This window comes from Podarcis gaigeae (assembly GCF_964106915.1).
Source record: "Podarcis gaigeae genome assembly, chromosome: 3".
NCBI lineage: Eukaryota > Metazoa > Chordata > Lepidosauria > Squamata > Lacertidae > Podarcis > Podarcis gaigeae.
The window spans coordinates 66,033,164-66,050,558 of NC_139680.1; the positions used below are offsets into that span (position 1 = coordinate 66,033,164).

The 17,395-nt window shown below is 41.0% G+C and overlaps 1 protein-coding gene across 1 annotated transcript in view; it reads left to right on the forward strand.

Moving 5' to 3' along the window:
- The window catches only part of LOC310841186 (uncharacterized protein), a 65,466-nt gene that overhangs the window by 23,453 nt on the left and 24,618 nt on the right, over positions 1 to 17,395 (forward strand). Inside the window, exons 11-14 of the mRNA XM_083731772.1 lie at positions 3,767 to 3,947; positions 12,878 to 13,009; positions 15,904 to 16,160; positions 17,149 to 17,293. Coding sequence (XP_083587898.1) covers positions 3,767 to 3,947; positions 12,878 to 13,009; positions 15,904 to 16,160; positions 17,149 to 17,293 — 715 coding nt within the window. The remainder of the gene's footprint in view (positions 1 to 3,766; positions 3,948 to 12,877; positions 13,010 to 15,903; positions 16,161 to 17,148; positions 17,294 to 17,395) is intronic.

The following is a 17,395-nucleotide window of genomic DNA, read 5'->3' on the forward strand; positions in this document are numbered from 1 at the left end:
TAATTAGAAACCACACCAGCAGCAAGACAACATGATTGTCATCAAGATCACAACATGCAAAGGTGAGGTTTAACTTTAACCCATTTTTTCTTAACCACAAGCCTTATGAAAAAAATGAAGTTATTAGCTGAGCTTTTCTCCTAAGTCTAATAGCTCTATCTGTGTCTGTTTTTCATTAGGATTGTGTTGGAAGATGAAAATATGGAATCTTTCCTTCCTGCATCTTGTGGCCCTGATGAAAATTGTTTATGTGTGTTTAATATTTAAAACTGATATTGTTTGCAAGAACAAAAACATATGTGAAACAACTTTTTCTTTGGCCCACAGCAGACACCAGGGGTGTTCAGGGGTACTGAGCACCTGTTGGAGAGCCATACATTCCCTGTACCTGGCAGTTTTTGTACCAGTGTCCCATACACCACCATCATTAGACTACAGTTAAATAATACCATTATAATAATAAATAATAATAATAAATAATAATAAATTTCAGGTGTTGGTACAGTGTCTTATTATGCCACCAATGTACATGACACTTTACAGAGTACTGTAGACTGAACAAAGGGTCTCTCTTTGCCAAATAATGTGAATTTTGGCATCAAAAGCCATTTTTATTTGTAGACTTGCTGCTCCTCACAATGCATACAAAATACACATAAAGTATATGGTTTCGGTGTATTACACGTGTTCATCTGTGTATGAGGTCTCATAGTAGTTTACAGGTTTAAGAATTACTGATGCAGCATGGGATAAATGCATGCAGAAGTGATAACAACACAAAAAATATATACAGGTACATATTCAGACATGTCAGAAGCCAAGTTACAGTTTGTCTGTTACTGTAGGTTTTGTGCTTAGCAATTGCTAGAATCTTTTATGTTCTCTAGAAATAGAGGCAATTAAATAGAATGCATTTTCAACGTTTTAGTACTGTTCTTAGCTCAAAAGCTTGACCTTCCTGATGATAACATCTCTATTCATGCAATGTAGTGGTAGTAAAAACATACTAATTATATCTGCTCCCCTCCCTCTTTCTGAAGATCTTCTATAAACAAGATTCTACATATGTAACGGGTAGAATGCAAGTTTGTAATAAATCTTGGATACATGGATATTTGGTAGTCAGCAAAAAAAATTCTAATCTATCTAACATCCTGTCCATAGTTCTGGAGATTATCATAGACAAGGCAAAGTGGTCCACAAGAAGAACAAAGGCTTTGTTCCCTCCTTTCTCTTTTTATTAATAGGAGAGAGTTCTCCTTTTGGAAAGGAAATTGGCACACTTTAAAAAGCTGGTTAAAATATATCTAAAGAGGGTCATGAAAATCCCACACTCCCACTACTGATAAATAATTAAAAAATGAGTAGTGGACTCTAGTGGAAGCTTGCCCAAGTAGAAAACTTAAATTGTTTTCTAAGTTTCCACAAAAGGATTAAAGGCTTATCTGAGATTTTTACTAAGTGTTCTGGATTTTACAAACCTTTACCAGTAGACTTTTATGGGCTGAAATATGATTTCTAAGGCGGATGACCTAGAAGTCTAATGAATTTCATAAGCTGGCCTCAGTTCTAACTAGTTAATTGTAATTGGGAATAGAAGCTGAATTCTTTCGCAGTTGGCACTTTAAGATCCCAATTTTTGGCGTATTAAGTTAAAAGACATGATTTGGGAGGACAAGGTAGGATATCAATCATTAAAATGGTTATTATTTGAAACACTGTTCCATGCCATCAGTTCTCTCCTTACCTACTTAGCAAGGTAAAATAATATGGTTATGTACCAGCCTAATTTTCAGTTTGGATTCAGCAGTTTGTAAAACAGAAAGCCTCCATTCAGTGTATTAGTGGGTTCTCCAATTCAATTCATCCATTTGAGTCCACTTCATTTTCTCTACCTCCTCTCCCCAGACCCCACTTCACTAGCAGGAATTCAAACAACGGGTATACCTTCATACCCCCTTTATAAAAGTAGATGAAATGTGAGGGCACAGTAGCCCCTCCAGAGTGGATAAATTAAAGGTAAAGGTAAAGGTACCCCTGCCCGTACGGGCCAGTCTTGACAGACTCTGGGGTTGTGCGCCCATCTCACTTAAGAGGCCGGGGGCCAGCGCTGTTGGAGACACTTCCGGGTCACGTGGCCAGCGTGACAAAGCTGCATCTGGCGAGCCAGAGCCGCACACGGAAACGCCGTTTACCTTCCCGCTGGTAAGCGGTCCCTATTTATCTACTTGCACCCGGAGGTGCTTTCGAACTGCTAGGTTGGCAGGCACTGGGACCGAGCAGCGGGAGCGCACACCGCCGCAGGGATTCGAACCGCCGACCTTTCGATCGGCAAGTCCTAGGCGCTGAGGCTTTAACCCACAGCGCCACCTGCGTCCCAATAAATTACAGACAAATAAATCCAGAAGTTCCATTGCTGATTAAATACCTTAAAGGATCACTCTCTAATTAATATATATATAAAGAAAGAACTGTATGAAATTTGCAAGAAATAGCGTCCCTTCTGGGGACATTATTCCTGCCATTATTCCGGCCGCACCGGGTGCAAAATCGGGGGGTTAGGGGCGCAAATCCATGGGTTAGGGGGCGCAAATCCACGGGTTAGGGGGTGCAAATTACTTGCCTTGCCCTGGGTGCTAACAACCCACGCTACGCCACTGAGCAGTCTTCAGATATCTGAAGACTCGCTCCCTACTGCTCCAGAGGGCAAAAGAAGAACCAATGGTGGAAACTGCAGAAAAGCAGATTTCAGATAAACATTAGGATAGGGATAGTTAACCTGTGGCCCTCCAGATGGTGTAGGATTCCAATTTCCATCAGACCCAGCCAGCATTTCCAATAGTTGAGAATTGCAGTCCAACAACATCTGAAAGCCATCCATCCCTGCACTAGGATAAACTTTCCCAAGGTAGAAATTGTTCAACAATGGAACCGACTACCTAGGGAGAAGTGCTCTCCTTTGCTGGAGGTATTTAAGCAGACGCTGGCCAGCTGCCTGTCAGCAATATCTGTCGGCTATACTGTGGTTGCATCACTGCAGACTGTGCATTTAGCAGAGAATTTGGTTAAAAAACCTTTATGCTTCCTTCTAACTCTATTTTTTTGCTCCCTGGAATACCTATGATGCTGTATCTGCTCTCCTTTTAAAGTGTTTAAGCTTTTAATATATTTGATATGTTTACATTTTTATCATTAAAAAAACAATGAAACAGGAAAACAGGATATAATATTTTAAAAGAAAGAATAAAGAAGAGCAGCCATTTGTCGTCAAAGCTCTGAACTTAGGACTGTTTCATACTTAGGTGTATATACGCTTAAGGTGTACACACTTAAAGTGTGCACGAAACGCATAGAGAATTTGCTAAGAATACAAGATTTTAAAGCGCAACAATACAATGTGTGGAAAAGGCGTTTCAAATTCTCCCCACCCACCTGCAGGAAATTACAAATTAACTTGCGTTGTTCTAACTCAACCTGTAAACTGTTGGAAGTCATTAAGCCTCGCCAGCTTTTCTGGTGCCACCACCAGCCTAACCTGATACGGAGGGCAATGCTTTCCTTGCCCAGTTCCCAAACATTTGGAGGGGAAGACAAACAAACATTATTCAGTTGGATCAAATCCAACTTCAAGACCTCTCGCGAGAAGAACTAATCAGCCGTCCCCTCCAATCTACAAGATCTGCAGTGTGTGCCTGTTTCCCTGGAGACCAGCGTCGCTTAGCAAGATTTGTGCTGAGGACGCGCGCGGTCGATTTCCCGGGTAAAGTTCTGATCGAACGTTGGAAGCCGCGCAGCTCAGGTCTAGCGCGTGGCGGCCCCGGGGGAGCATGAGAAGCAGCAGCAGCAGCTCCCGCGGGGCCTCTGCCTCTGCCAGGCTCATCGATGTGACCAGCAACGCGCCGTTGCTGCTGCCACCTGCCTCGGCGGCAGCCTCGCTAGAAGCCGAGGTATGGACCCCCAGCTCCAGTCTTGAGCTACTGGTGCGCAGCTCAGTGCTTTGGGCAGGCCCCGTTCTCTCAAATATAATATCCAGAGTAGGCACCCCCAAACTCGGCCCTCCAGCTTTTTGGGACTACAACTCCCATCATCCCTAGCTAACACGACCAGTGGTCAGGGGTGATGGGAGTTGTAGTCCCAAAACAGCTGGAGGGCCAAGTTTGGGGGTGCCTGATCCAGAGGCAAGGTTTTCTCTTGGTATCAAAAGAGAAATCCTATTAATACATTCCGTTGGTACATGTTGACTATTTATGTGAGTAAATGTGTAACTGTGGTTGCCAGTACCCGCCCTTTTCCTAAATTCAACAGGTGAAACTTTCCTCATCGCTGAATCTCCGTGGTAGGAAAAGTGGCACCTCCTGAATTTTACTCAGCACACAGCTGTTATAGGCATAGCACCATCACCAAGAAAAAGACAGAAAGAAAAGGTTTCAACCCCTATCGTGGTACAGTACAATTTGGGATGTGCTGTAGTTCCCTCTGTGTCGCTGCAGTAGCTCAGATGTGCCCCCTAGCTTGCACTTTGTTTTCCAGTTCCGTTTTTAGACCCTTTATTGATGTCATGGCTGAAGTCCTCTTTTAACTCTGGCCCAGTCTTCAGTGCTGCAAGCTTCTGGTTACGGTGTTTGTCATGTGCCTTGACTATAATTACGCAGGTGACAGTATTCAACCAAGTTACAGTGATAAAAAATGGTCTGCACAGTTAGGCACCAGCTCCCATCAGGTACAACTAGTGTGGCCAGTGGTCAGGGATGATAGAAGTTGTAGTGCAGCTACATCTTGAAGGCCACAGGTTCCTGATCCCTGTTTGGACCAACCTTGAAGGTCCTGCTTCAGCTGCTCCTGGCTGAACAGGCAGCAATTGGAGCAGGGTGTTTGCCGTATCAGAGAACATGTCATCCCCCCACCCCATGAATTTTGCTTGGTGCCTACACTGTCATTTAGATACTAGAAAGCCATTTTAAGTTCCTGGGACAAATGCTGGTTGGGGTTTTTGCCGCTGTTTTTAACGTCCGTTGTTAAATTGTCAACTATTTTCTTTATATGATCGTTCTAAAAAAGATGCTGAGCTACCTTAAGCATTATCACCAGGAACATGATATAAATAAAACATTTAAAGCATTGTCAATGCGCACAAATGCACACTGGAGTTGCAGTTGTTCAACATTGAGAACCTACTGCTGAGTCTTTACAAGTTAGAGACCAGAGCCAAATTGGGATACTCAGATGAAGGGTGGTATATAAATATAATAAATAAAAGATAAATACAAACTGCTCACGAATAATAAGGAACAGACTACTGTAGAGTGGTACCTCGGGTTACATATGCTTCAGGTTACAGACTCTGCTAACCCAGAAATAGTACCTCAGGTTAAGAACTTTGCTTCAGGATGAGAACAGAAATCGCACGGCAGCGGCATGGCAACAGCGGGAGGCCCCATTAGCTAAAGAGGTACCTCAGGTTAAGAACAGTTTCAGGTTAAGAACGGACCTCCAGAACAAATTAAGTTCTAACCCAAGGTAAGGTAAAGGTAAAGGTACCCCTGCCCGTACGGGCCAGTCTTGACAGACTCTGGGGTTGTGCGCCCATCTCACTTAAGAGGCCAGGGGCCAGCGCTGTCCGGAGACACTTCCGGGTCACGTGGCCAGCGTGACATCGCTGCTCTGGCGAGCCAGAGCCGCACACGGAAACGCCGTTTACCTTCCCGCTGGTAAGCGGTCCCTATTTATCTACTTGCACCTGGAGGTGCTTTCGAACTGCTAGGTTGGCAGGCGCTGGGACCGAGCAGCGGGAGCGCACCCCACCGCAGGGATTCGAACCGCCGACCTTTCGATCGGCAAATCCTAGGTGCTGAGGCTTTAACCCACAGCGCCACCTGCGTCTCATAACCCAAGGTACCACTGTATAATTTTATGCTGTATGTTGTAATGCTTGTTGGATAAATTACTATATAGGAGAATTCTATATCTTTTTATTTCTCCTCAGTATCAAATTGCAAGCATCCTTTAAAATTAAAAATAAAAAAGTGGTTGCCTAGGATTCTGGGCAAAGGTCTTTCCCAAACTTGCCACTTGAGACCTGTGACCGAAGATGCCAGATGTCTTTCGGTTTTTTTAGAGCAAAACGTGTTCTACAGAAATTCAGAGAGTTAGGCTAAGTACATACTATACAAATAAGCATCTCCCAAGAATCCTGAGTACTGCTGTTTGTTAAGGGTCCTACGGATTGTAGATCTATGAGGGGTAAACTATAGCTCCCAGGATTCTTTGGGGAGATGTGCTTTAAGTATATGGTGTGTACACAGCCTTAGTTAACATGTTATATTGGACTCAATAATGTGAGCAATGTAACATGGTTTTGTTTGTAAACTATGAATACACCTGCTGTAAAGATCTCTTACCACATCCACCCCATCATATAAAGCACTGTTACCACTTTAACAGTCATGGCTTCCTCCAAAGAATGCTGGGAACTGTAGTTTGTTCAAGATGCTGACAGCTGTTAGGAGACCCCTAGTTCCCTATCCCAAAGTGGTTTAACAGTCAATCTTCATGCCTGTGGAACTCTGGGAATTGTAGCTCCATGAAGGAGTTACTCTGTGTATGGTCTCTGTTTTACTAGCTTACATATTACCGGTATGTCACTGATGTGAATGGGTGCCTGAATGTTGTCTTAATCTTCCGTTTGTGTTCCTCTCTTGTTGGAAGAAACCCACACATCATCAACTTGTCTGACCACTCACTCTGTTCAGTATAACTTGCTTCATTTGTATTTTTCTTGGACAAGAAAGCTAACTACTAGTAAAAGTTTTGGAAGCAGCAAAAGGGAAGGCCCTCCCTAAAAAGAATTGTTCTGTGTCAGTTCTCAAGGTCTGGTAGCAGATCAATCCATTTCATTTGCTGTTTCATTTCATAGAGCACAGCTGCAGTGTGCCTTGTATGGTATAAAGCACTAAAGATTATTGTTTCAATTATACTTAGGTACAGCTTGGTTATTAAAGCTTATCTTTCCTAATTCAAGGACTAAACTGTTTCTTGTAAAATGCTGCAAGAGGGAGTATTTATCCAAGGTTTTCCTCTTTTCAGTTCTTTATCTTTCATCCAACTCAAGGCTTTGATCTAAAGTTCAGAGAAACCCAGGAAGATTGTTGCTCAAGTTTCTCATAGGACCTTTCCAGATGATGGGGCAAAAGACTAAGATTTCATGTGTAGCATTTTATTTGCACTACACTTATACTGCATATAGTTACAACACCTGTAATGTAATACCCAGTCTCCACATAACATATGGAGACAAGTCACTTTGTGGTTTTCATATGTTCACTTTAACTTATGCTAACCTTTTTCTCTAGAGTCCATAATAATAGTGTATACTGCAAACTCATTGATATTTATAATTAAAATTAGAACTGCAATTGCATCCTCTAAAAAGAAATATCCCACATCATCCAACCACCTTAGGGACTGCACTCCACATATTTGTAGGGTATACTCCTTAGCCTTTTCTTCTCCTGAAGGGGTCCCACAAAGCAGTGGGTACTTTTGTAATAACATATTCTCAGTGCACCTGTAATGCAAGCCCAGGAACAAAGTGGAAGCATAATCTTGGAATATGGAAGTGAAATACCTAAAATGGATGACAGTCAAGTGGATTGTTCTGTTTGTTTGTTTGTTTGTTTGTTTGTCCGTCTACCCACCTACCCACCCACAGGATTTATAGCTCTCTCTTCATTGATACTAAAACCATGATGGGATACAACATAAATATGAGTTAGTGTGAATGTAACCACATCAGATTTCCATGGGGAAATTCCTTGTTTGAAAGCACCCTTCATGTCAATATTCTGGACTGACATTCGGTGTTGTTTTTCTCTATATCCAGATAATTACCAGCAGTCCTGGATTAATAAACATACAACAATTGCAAAATTGAGCATATTGATTTATTGGATCTATTGTTCAGTTACAGCAAAAAAACAAACATCTTTATACATTTTTTATAACAGTAGCAGCCATACAAAAACAACCAATCCACTTTTTTTTTGCCAGTGAGCAACTACTTATCTCTGTTCTTTCTTCTTTTTTTGGGCTCCCTTCCTCTACAAAGGCAAGGCCTTTTATAGGATTTGTTATTATTTTATAGTAGATAAATTAAGCTCCTCATCTGCACCTTCTAGTAGCAAGTAACGGTTTCCTATTAAGCCTTTGGCATAACCTCCCCATTGTCAAATTTTAAATTGTTAGCTCTTCAGGACAGGGACCTGTTTTCTTGTACACTGTTGCCACAGCATTCCTTATTTATTACATTTTAAACCTACTTTTCCTCTAAGTTGCTCAAGGTGACATTTATGGTTCTCCCCCGTCTTATTAATCTCATCAATAACCCTATGAGGTAGCTTAGGCTGAGAAACAGTGGCTGGCCCAAGCTCATCCAATGATCTACATAGCTGAATGGGAATTTGAACCCTGGCCTCCCAGTCCCCGGACCAGCACTCTAACCACTACCCCACACTGATTCAATACTGATTATATTCTAAAATCACTAATTATATTCTAAATCCTAAGGGTGTGTTTGTGTGGTTGGCTCCTAGGCTGATGTGATTTTGTAAAGTGTACAAACAATCAACATAAAATAACTCTGTGAGCACCTTATTTTTAGGCATATATGTTTGCTGCATGGAAAGCCCTTGTGTTTAGAAGGTGACATGTAACTTGCATGCAGATCACGTGTGTTTCTTTTGTTGCAGTCAATTGTAGCTGCTTAACTTAAAATATATGGCATGAAATGTGTGAATGTCATACATTTTTATTTATTTATTTAACAGAATGTATTTATCAGTTAATTGTCAATAACTTATCCGTTTACATATGAGGTATCTATATGCAGAGCAGGCTACTTCCTCTCTTAATGGACATTATTTTTCTGTAGGAAAGTGGCTAACCTATTGGGACAGGGGGGGGATGGGGGGGATCCAGGACAAGTGTAACCATCTGCTCACCATTTGGTGTGGTTTTACTTGCATTTATTACTGTCCATTTCATAAAACTCTTCTCTTCTGTGGGTTGCTTTTGGGATATGCAAGTATAAAACTGGTCAACCTGAAGGTTACTGGTCATCAGTAAGGTAATATTTCCTTTGATGACCCAATTGATCTGTTAGGTTCTGAAACTCTCCATAAAAAAAACACTGAGCTTTTGCTGCCAGAAAAGCAATTTGCAAACTCTATGTATGATGAAAGCAATTTTGCCTGTGGTCATAAATCTGTGCTTTGTAACTTTTGGAATTTCAAAGACACAGCGGGCATCCAAGCAAGACTCTTCTTTTGTTTGCATTTCAGCTGCTTATCATCCAGATTTCGGTAAAAAATAAATCACAGAAATATTTTCTTTTTAAACTTATTTTTATTCTGTATTTCTTTCCCTATCCCCGATTGAACTTTAATTTTCCCATCACTTCTCTCTCTCTCTCTCTCTCTCTCTCTCTCTAAATGTTTTTGGTGTGGAGTAATGTGTCTATGAATAACATGTAGGCAAAGCTGTATGCTTTATTTTAAACAGATTGCCAGTAAAGCGTAATCCCAAGAAGATGGAGACACTATTAGAGTCCAAAATAAATGAATATATCTGATTTATAGATCCAACCCAGCAGAACATGTCAAGGTCTGTTTTTCCTTACACATAGACTAAAGGGAAACAGAAATATCCAAAAATCACTTATCACATTTAAGATGATTATATAAGGTTGACGCGATGGTTGTTGCAAAATGGGGAAAGCTGGTGGGAGTGTTCTTAGCCACATGTTGCAGGGATGCTACCTAGATCTTGCAAGGACAGTTAGTATAATACATTGGGAGGCATGCTCTGCTTTTGCCTTTGCAACTTTTAAAGCACCCATATATGCTAGGCTCCATAAATATCCTCGGTTTGCTGCCTGACTGGAACTGCAAACACAGGAAATGGTTGAGCACCTGGCATGGTGGATGGGATGTGTTAGGCTCTGTAGTTCCGAAGCTATTCTGACACATAGTCTAGGCACATAGATCAGTTTGGAGTGGTTGTTCTCGTCTCTCAGCTGCTTTTACTACAGCATTTCATATGGAAGTAGAGCAGAGGAAACTACTACCTTTACCTGGTTTTTGATGCCCAGTCATCCAGCAGTTTAGAACAGAAATGAGCAAAATGTATTTGCTTTGTGCATTTTTCCCAGCTTTATTTTATGCAGCCTGTATCTTGGATCTCAGTGGATTTACGATTGCTAAAATATTCTCTGATTACAGTAACCTTTTAATTGTATATGCTTTAGTGACCATCTGTGCAGAAATTCAACAAACAGGCCAACACTGCACGTTTGGGAAAAACTCATTTGTTGGTGAAATAATACGACCTACAAATAACAACTAAAACAGCAGGAGCTGCTTTAAACAAACAAACAAAAATAGTAATGTATAAAAATTTGCCAAGCACCAGAAACAATTTAGGTGCTGTACAATTTCTTAATATACAGCTTTTAAAGGCCTAGGAGCCTTGCTAAACATAATCTAACAGCCATTACCCCCCCATCCCATCCAGTACTGTTTGTTGTGTTTTATAAATGCAACAAAATACAACTCACATGCCAGGTGTACCTAGTCGGTAATAAAGACAGGACCTTTTCAGTGATGGCCCCTAATCCCTGGAACTCAGTCACATTAGTTCTGGCCTTCAGAAAGGATTTGAATGGTTCAACTGAGATGATTTTCTTAAGTTTACTGCTGGCTTTTAGGCTATGTTATTTGACCTTGTGCTAGTTGGAGAGTATACAATAATGCGGGAAAGCAGTGATTATGGCGTACAAACCTCTCAGATGAGGTGCTTAAAGGAATAATCAACAATATTTAAGCCATAACAATATGAAACATGAACCCTTTTCTGGGTCTGTGAGCATCATATCATTTGAGTACAGAACATCCTTGTAAATAAGCCCACAAAAGTTATTAGTCTGCACCTTATTTTGTCAACCTAAGAGACTCATAATTTCCATGTTGTCTGGAAAAGACTGAAAGCCTTCTCTTCTGGACTGGAACCAGAATGAAAATGAGGCTTGTTTCTTCCATGCAAGCTAGCAGCAGAGAAAGGGGGTTCCCTTTGTGTGTGGTCATCACAGAAACCAAAATGTTGCAAGGAGTAGCGGAAAGAAGGGAGGAAGAACAGAACAATCTGTCCCTCTTCTGCCATCCCACTCATTTGCCAGCACAGAATTCCTTGTTGCCTACAACAAGTGGACAAATTGCAGAAAAGAAGCCTGAAATAAAGGCACTGGAAGGTTTTAGGTTTTTATTTTTCATTCAGTCCAGAGTGTAGACAAATTGAAGCCAAGATACAAAGTGTGTTCAGGCAAACACTGTTATCTGTGGGTATTTGGGGAGGTGGGGGCAGAGGCAGGCATGCTCCATCCCCATGAATATCACCAAGTTAGCTTAGTTCCCAGCCTTCACTGTATTGAGCAGGGAATGTTTACATGGGGCTTCTACTCACATTCTCTTGAACGCAAGTAGAGCCTTCTGAATGGTTAGCTGAAATTAGTTTAGATGCCTTTGTCTGATTATTTATACACATAAAGATTAACCCCAGCCTTCCTTAAACCTCAAATCATAGTTGTACTGTTTATCTTTTCTTCATAGCGTTAAATACAATTCTGCTCCAAAAACACATTAGGTTTAATTTTATTCAAATAAACAATGCAACAGTTACCCAGATGTCATGTCAGAAGCGTATTTGGAAGGCACGTATTTGATTGTTCTCACTTTCACAAATCCCTGCTTTTATTTAAGATAATTGGGCTTTGGGGGATAACTGTTGCCAGCTGTTCTCAGATTATAGAAACAACATTCAGGATTCTTGTACAGCAAGAGAAATGTACAAAACTACAAAATACCACCAACATCCTGAGTACTGTGTCAGCCAAAAAAATAAAATTCCAAACATGTATTCATTTAAAAACTATATTCTACTTTTCCACTTTAATAGAATGTCTACTTTGACCCATGAGGCTGTTTTGACTTAGCCACACACACTTGCCACACACACTGCACACCTGATGTCACATATGGCATCACCCATTAGGGCAGATAAAGTTGTGGCTGGATCATGGGGTTGCAGGCACTTCTTATCAGCTGATTGGCAATACCTGGAAAGCCTGGGTCAGTGTGGTGTAGTGGGCCAGTGTGTAGAGAGCCAGTGTGGTGTGGTGGTTAAGAGCAGTAGTCTCGTAATTTGGTGAACTGGGTTCAATTCCCCACTCCTCCACATGCAGCTGCTGGGCGACCTTGGGCTAGTCACACTTCTCTGAAGTCTCTCAGCCTCACTCACCTCACAGAGTGCTTGTTGTGGGGGAGGAAGTGAAAGGAGACTGCTAGCCGCTTTGAGACTCCTTCGGGTAGTGATAAAGCAGGATATCAAATCCAAACTTCTTCTTCTTCTGGGTCACAGCAATTTGCAAGCAACAATTTGCAAGCTGAGTATCCCAATGATCAATAGCCATTATATAGAACAGAGGCCTTTCAACACCACTTCCTGGGTCTATCCCTCCAGAAACCATCATAGCCATCATAATACTTTAGCTGTAAATTCTACTCTGGCAAGGCAATCCAGAATTCTACCATGGCTGATGGCATCGAAAGTCCCTGAGAGGCCCAAGAAAATTAACACGGCAGCACTCCCCCCAGTTGATTTTCTTGCCCAGGTCATGCACCAGATTGGAATGTATCCAGTAATCAGTGTCACCTCAAGCTGTCTTTAAAATTGGTCCTTTGCAATCCTAAGTGAAGCAATGACAGAAAAAAAAAGAAAACAAGGAGTTCTTATTCTTTGCCTTTGACCCTGACAATACCATTTTCACTAGGGAGCTCATAATTATTTTCTGTCGGATGTTCCTGTTACTCGAGAGCAGCTGTGCCACTATCGGAATGCAGCAGAAACGGCTCGTAGTGAGTTAGCAGCACTCCTGGTGAAGTATGAATGTTCCCAGGCAGAGGTAAGTTTGGAACTGACATGAAAATGTTTCTTAACCTTTTTGTATCACAAATGTTTCTTGACCCACAGAAAACATCCAGTGAGCTACACTTACCAGATGGTACATGCTGATAAATGCCTCATTTTACAGGTATCCTGGTCATGGTTAGAGTATTTGGCTTGTGCCAGGAGGTTTGTCTCCTCTGAAGTCTCTAAACTTTCTTTTAGGCCTTAGACTACAAACCAGAAGTTTCACTGAGTTCAGTAAGAATGACTGATATTGGACCTTAGTCTTGTTTCCCCTTGGCTTAGCCATCCAGGTCCCATAGCCCACATACTACTTAAATCTTATTGAAGTGAATCAAATGCAAGCAAGATGGCAGAGGAACAGCTGAAGGTGCTTAATACTGTGTCAAAGCATTGGTCCAACTAGCTCAGTATTGTCTACCCTGACTGGCAGCTGCTCTCTGAGCTTTCAGTCAAAGGGCATTCCCAGTTTTAAAATGGTTTATTCTGGTTAATAAGACTTTGTATTGGCCATGCCTAACTAACCATTCACAGCACGCAAACTGCAGGCTTCAGGAAGTTGTTCACAGGCAAGAAGCATGAGTGCCATGACATCACTGTGCATGAATAAGCACATGTACAGTGTTTGCTATATTCACGGCAGTATTCTTCTACAATTGCATGGCCTAAGCACTGAAATTGGCATTTCTCATCCTCTAATTTTCAGATTTCAGGGTGGTTTTCTAGTTTTAAGGTTGTGAAGGTAGTGGAAGTGACTTTCAAGTGATCATGTGTGGACTGGACCTTCTAAGGACATTTTTTAGGACTGGGCTGCTACCATTAAGTAGAGTGAGGCAGTCACCTTAGGTGGCAGATGATGTGGGCAGCAGCAGTCTCCCTGCCCAAGCTGGTCCCAAGTCCCTTGGCCATTCCCCTCTGTTGGAGATTATAACTATGTGTGCCAGAGGCTTATCATACATTCCCTAATGTAGCCTGCTGCCCTCAAGTGCAGTGGAGAACACAATCCCATTGCCAGTGTTGACTCAGCTGCAAGTCCAGTCAACTTCTGTCCATGAAATGAGGGTGGCAGTGTGAATCTTCTCCAATACATGGGTAAGCAGTATAATTTGCTTCATCTGTAGGTTAATCTGATGCGTTTCTCCATCAAATTGTAAATGTAGGTCACACATGACAAAATAAGAAAATAATCTGCAGACTTTTTTGCTTTTTTCATGTTTTCTGTTTTTAATTAATGGACAGTCCATTAATTACATGTAAGAGAATGTGCTTTAATGCATAAACCTTAATGTTGTAGCAAAATCCAGCACATTCAATAGTTGGTTCCTTTGTCTTGTTCTTTTATTATGGGTGTAGGTTTTTGCTTTAAGAGGTATAGTTTACTAGTCTTTTGAATTTAATCAATCAATCAATCAATCAATCACTTAATTACTTTACTGCCCTTCATCCAAATATCACAGGGCTGTTTACAACATGAAAACACAAAACACATTGCATAGTTGCAAAAAGGGAATACATTTGTTGTTGCCAGATCCATTTAATTAACTTTTGAGTGAAAAGTGATTTTCTTTCCTTATTGCATATTGTTAGCATGTTAAGTATAGTTCCCACGATTCTGAAGTGCAAATGTCACACTTCAGCATATGGTGAACCTGAAACTTCTCAAGCACCTGTTTCCATAAGTTCTGTTAATTCTGTAAATAGCAGTTCCATTATATTTATTGTGCAGATTAAAGTTTAACTGTAAATGCTTCAGTGGTTCTCTTTATTCCTGTTTAATAATCTGATTTAAAACCCTCATCCTGAACATGTTTCAACAGATATTTGCAAAATAAAGCAGCATTGACTTTATTTTCAGTCAAGCACTTTGGTTCAACTAGTTTGGTGAGAGAGCCACTTTGAGAAGGTCCTGTGGCTGTGAGTGGAAGGCAAAACCTTCCCCAAGTAGCTAATTTCATTTCTGCAACTCACACTTTGACTCCCTCTTCCCCTGTGAGTTTTTAACTGGGAATTTGAGAATTGTTCTTTAAGGACTCAAATTGCTGTTCCATAACCATATCTTAGCTTGAATAACTCATTTTTGATGTGATTTTTTTTAAAGAATAAAAATCATTGCTCAGATAATACAGAAAATGTAATAAGTCAAGGAGGCAGGATGGCTTCCATTTAAGAGTTCCATGTGAAATAAGAATAACAACCTTTGCTAAAATCATCTTCCTTTGTCAGAAGTTTGGGAAGTGGCAAGCGTCATAGTAATTTTAAAGAAAGATTTAAATACTGAAAGAAGGACACCCCCCCCCCAAAAAAAAAAGTGTGAGGGGAGGCAGAGCCTCACATTGATACTCAGACATGGAAGATTTATTATGCTGTGTTGCTTGCCCAGAAGCGTTTTTAGGGGCAAGAAGGTGCTATAAAACTAATCTGTAGTAGTAGTTCATTTGGGGCATGTTTTGCAAAGAAAATGTTTTGGAAGAAACTTGGTCTACTTAACATGCCCTGATTGATATAGAGGGGTAAAATATTCCTTCCATATGGTACTTTCAAACCAATCCTATGCACATTTACTAAGAAGTGAAAGGCACAGATTTCAGTAGACCTTGCTCTCAAATTCATGTTCATAGGGTTGTATCAGGTTTGTTCTTTTCACGCGCAGTCCACCCTGCTGGTTAAATTTAATACACTGATGCAAGAAATTAAAACAAATTTAAGTGAATAGGCAAATTTAAAACTGTCCTGGGAAGGAAGAAATTCAGTAATTAAGATAATAACTTCATAACAAGTAATTAACTTATGCCCCCCTCTCCTGATACTTGAAAATGGTTAAAATATGCACTGGGTCATATTGAGATTTCCCTTGCATGCCTGCATTTCATGATCCATTTCTGTTTATAGCTTCAAGATCTTAAATCCAAAATAGCCTCTAAAGAAGTATCTGTTCAGGAACTGAAGGCTGACGTTGAAAGCTATAAGGAGAACGATGCTAGGCAATCTTCTCTACTCCTCTCCATGCAAAGCAGACTCCAGGAGATTGAGAAGGAATCTGGAACAATTGCCTTTTCTAAAAAACAAACAGACCTGAAAGCACAGGCCATTCTCCAGGAGAATTTGGAACTGAAAGAGAAAACCAGTGAACTGGAAAGTAAAGTCAGGTAAGGACATCAAACAAACTGACATCTTAACCTAAAATAATTGCCCTAGACCAGCCTTTCCCAACCTGCTACTCTCCAGATGTTTTGGACCACACTTTGCTGGCTGGAGCCTGGTGGAAGTTATATTGGAAAACATCTGGAGGGCACAAAGTTGGGGAAGCACATGTATTTTCCACTGACTTTTTTAGTTTCGGTGGTCAGTTGGAAGATGAGAGCTTGTATGTAAGAGCTAATAGGATTAATAACACTAGCTTTTTGGGTAATTGTTTTAGGAGACTATCATGGGGACTTCGTCAAAAACCTTACTGACATCAAGATATGCCACATCCACAGCATTCCCCTGATATATGAAGCTTGTAGCTAGATTTTAGTAGCTTGTTGGTTTTATCCTGTTTCTTTGGTGCCTAGAGATAGGGAGGTATGATGTAAAAACCTTTGTAAATGCACTATGGAGTTTGACCTAGACTCCTATAGAGTATAGTTTGTGACCTGATTTCTGATGGAGGGCAGATGTTTTAGAACTGGAATTTTGATTTGGTTTAGTTTAATTACATTTACATCCCACCTTTCCTGCAAGTTGTTCAGGGTGACATCCGTGAAGCCTCCCTGAAGAGAGCATTCCACAAGCAGGGAGCCACTACAGAAAAGGCCCATTCTCGTGTTGCCACCTTTCAGGCCTCTTATGGAGTGGGCACATAAAGAAGGGCCTTAGGTGATTAACACAGGGTGCAGGTTAGTTCTTTTGGAGAGAGGCGGTCCTTGAGGTCCTGAGCTGTTTAAGGCTTTATTGGTCGAAGCCAGAAACTAATGAGCAGCCAGTGCAGTTGGGCCAGGATCAGTTCAGTATGCTCAGACTGTCTTGTCCCAGAGAGCAGCCTGGCTGCTGAATTCTGCACCAGCTGAAGTTTTCACTGTGTTGATGTAAAAATGTTCTTTGTTTTGTGTCCATCATATAAGCTGTTTGTTTTTTTGTTTTATATCCTTTTAGAACCTATTTGAATGAGTCCGAAGAGAGCAAGACCCAAGCCTCTAAGGCCAGCAGGGTGCATAATGAATTCATTGCACACCTTTGTCATTTCTTTGACATGAGCACAATAGAGAAAGAAGAGCCACAGGAAATGCTACTCTCAAAGGTTTATGTTTGATACAATGTGGCTATGTCTCAAATTATTATATGTATATCACACCAAACCCAGAGTTCCCATTTTTTACCATGTCATGTGCAGATGATTGAA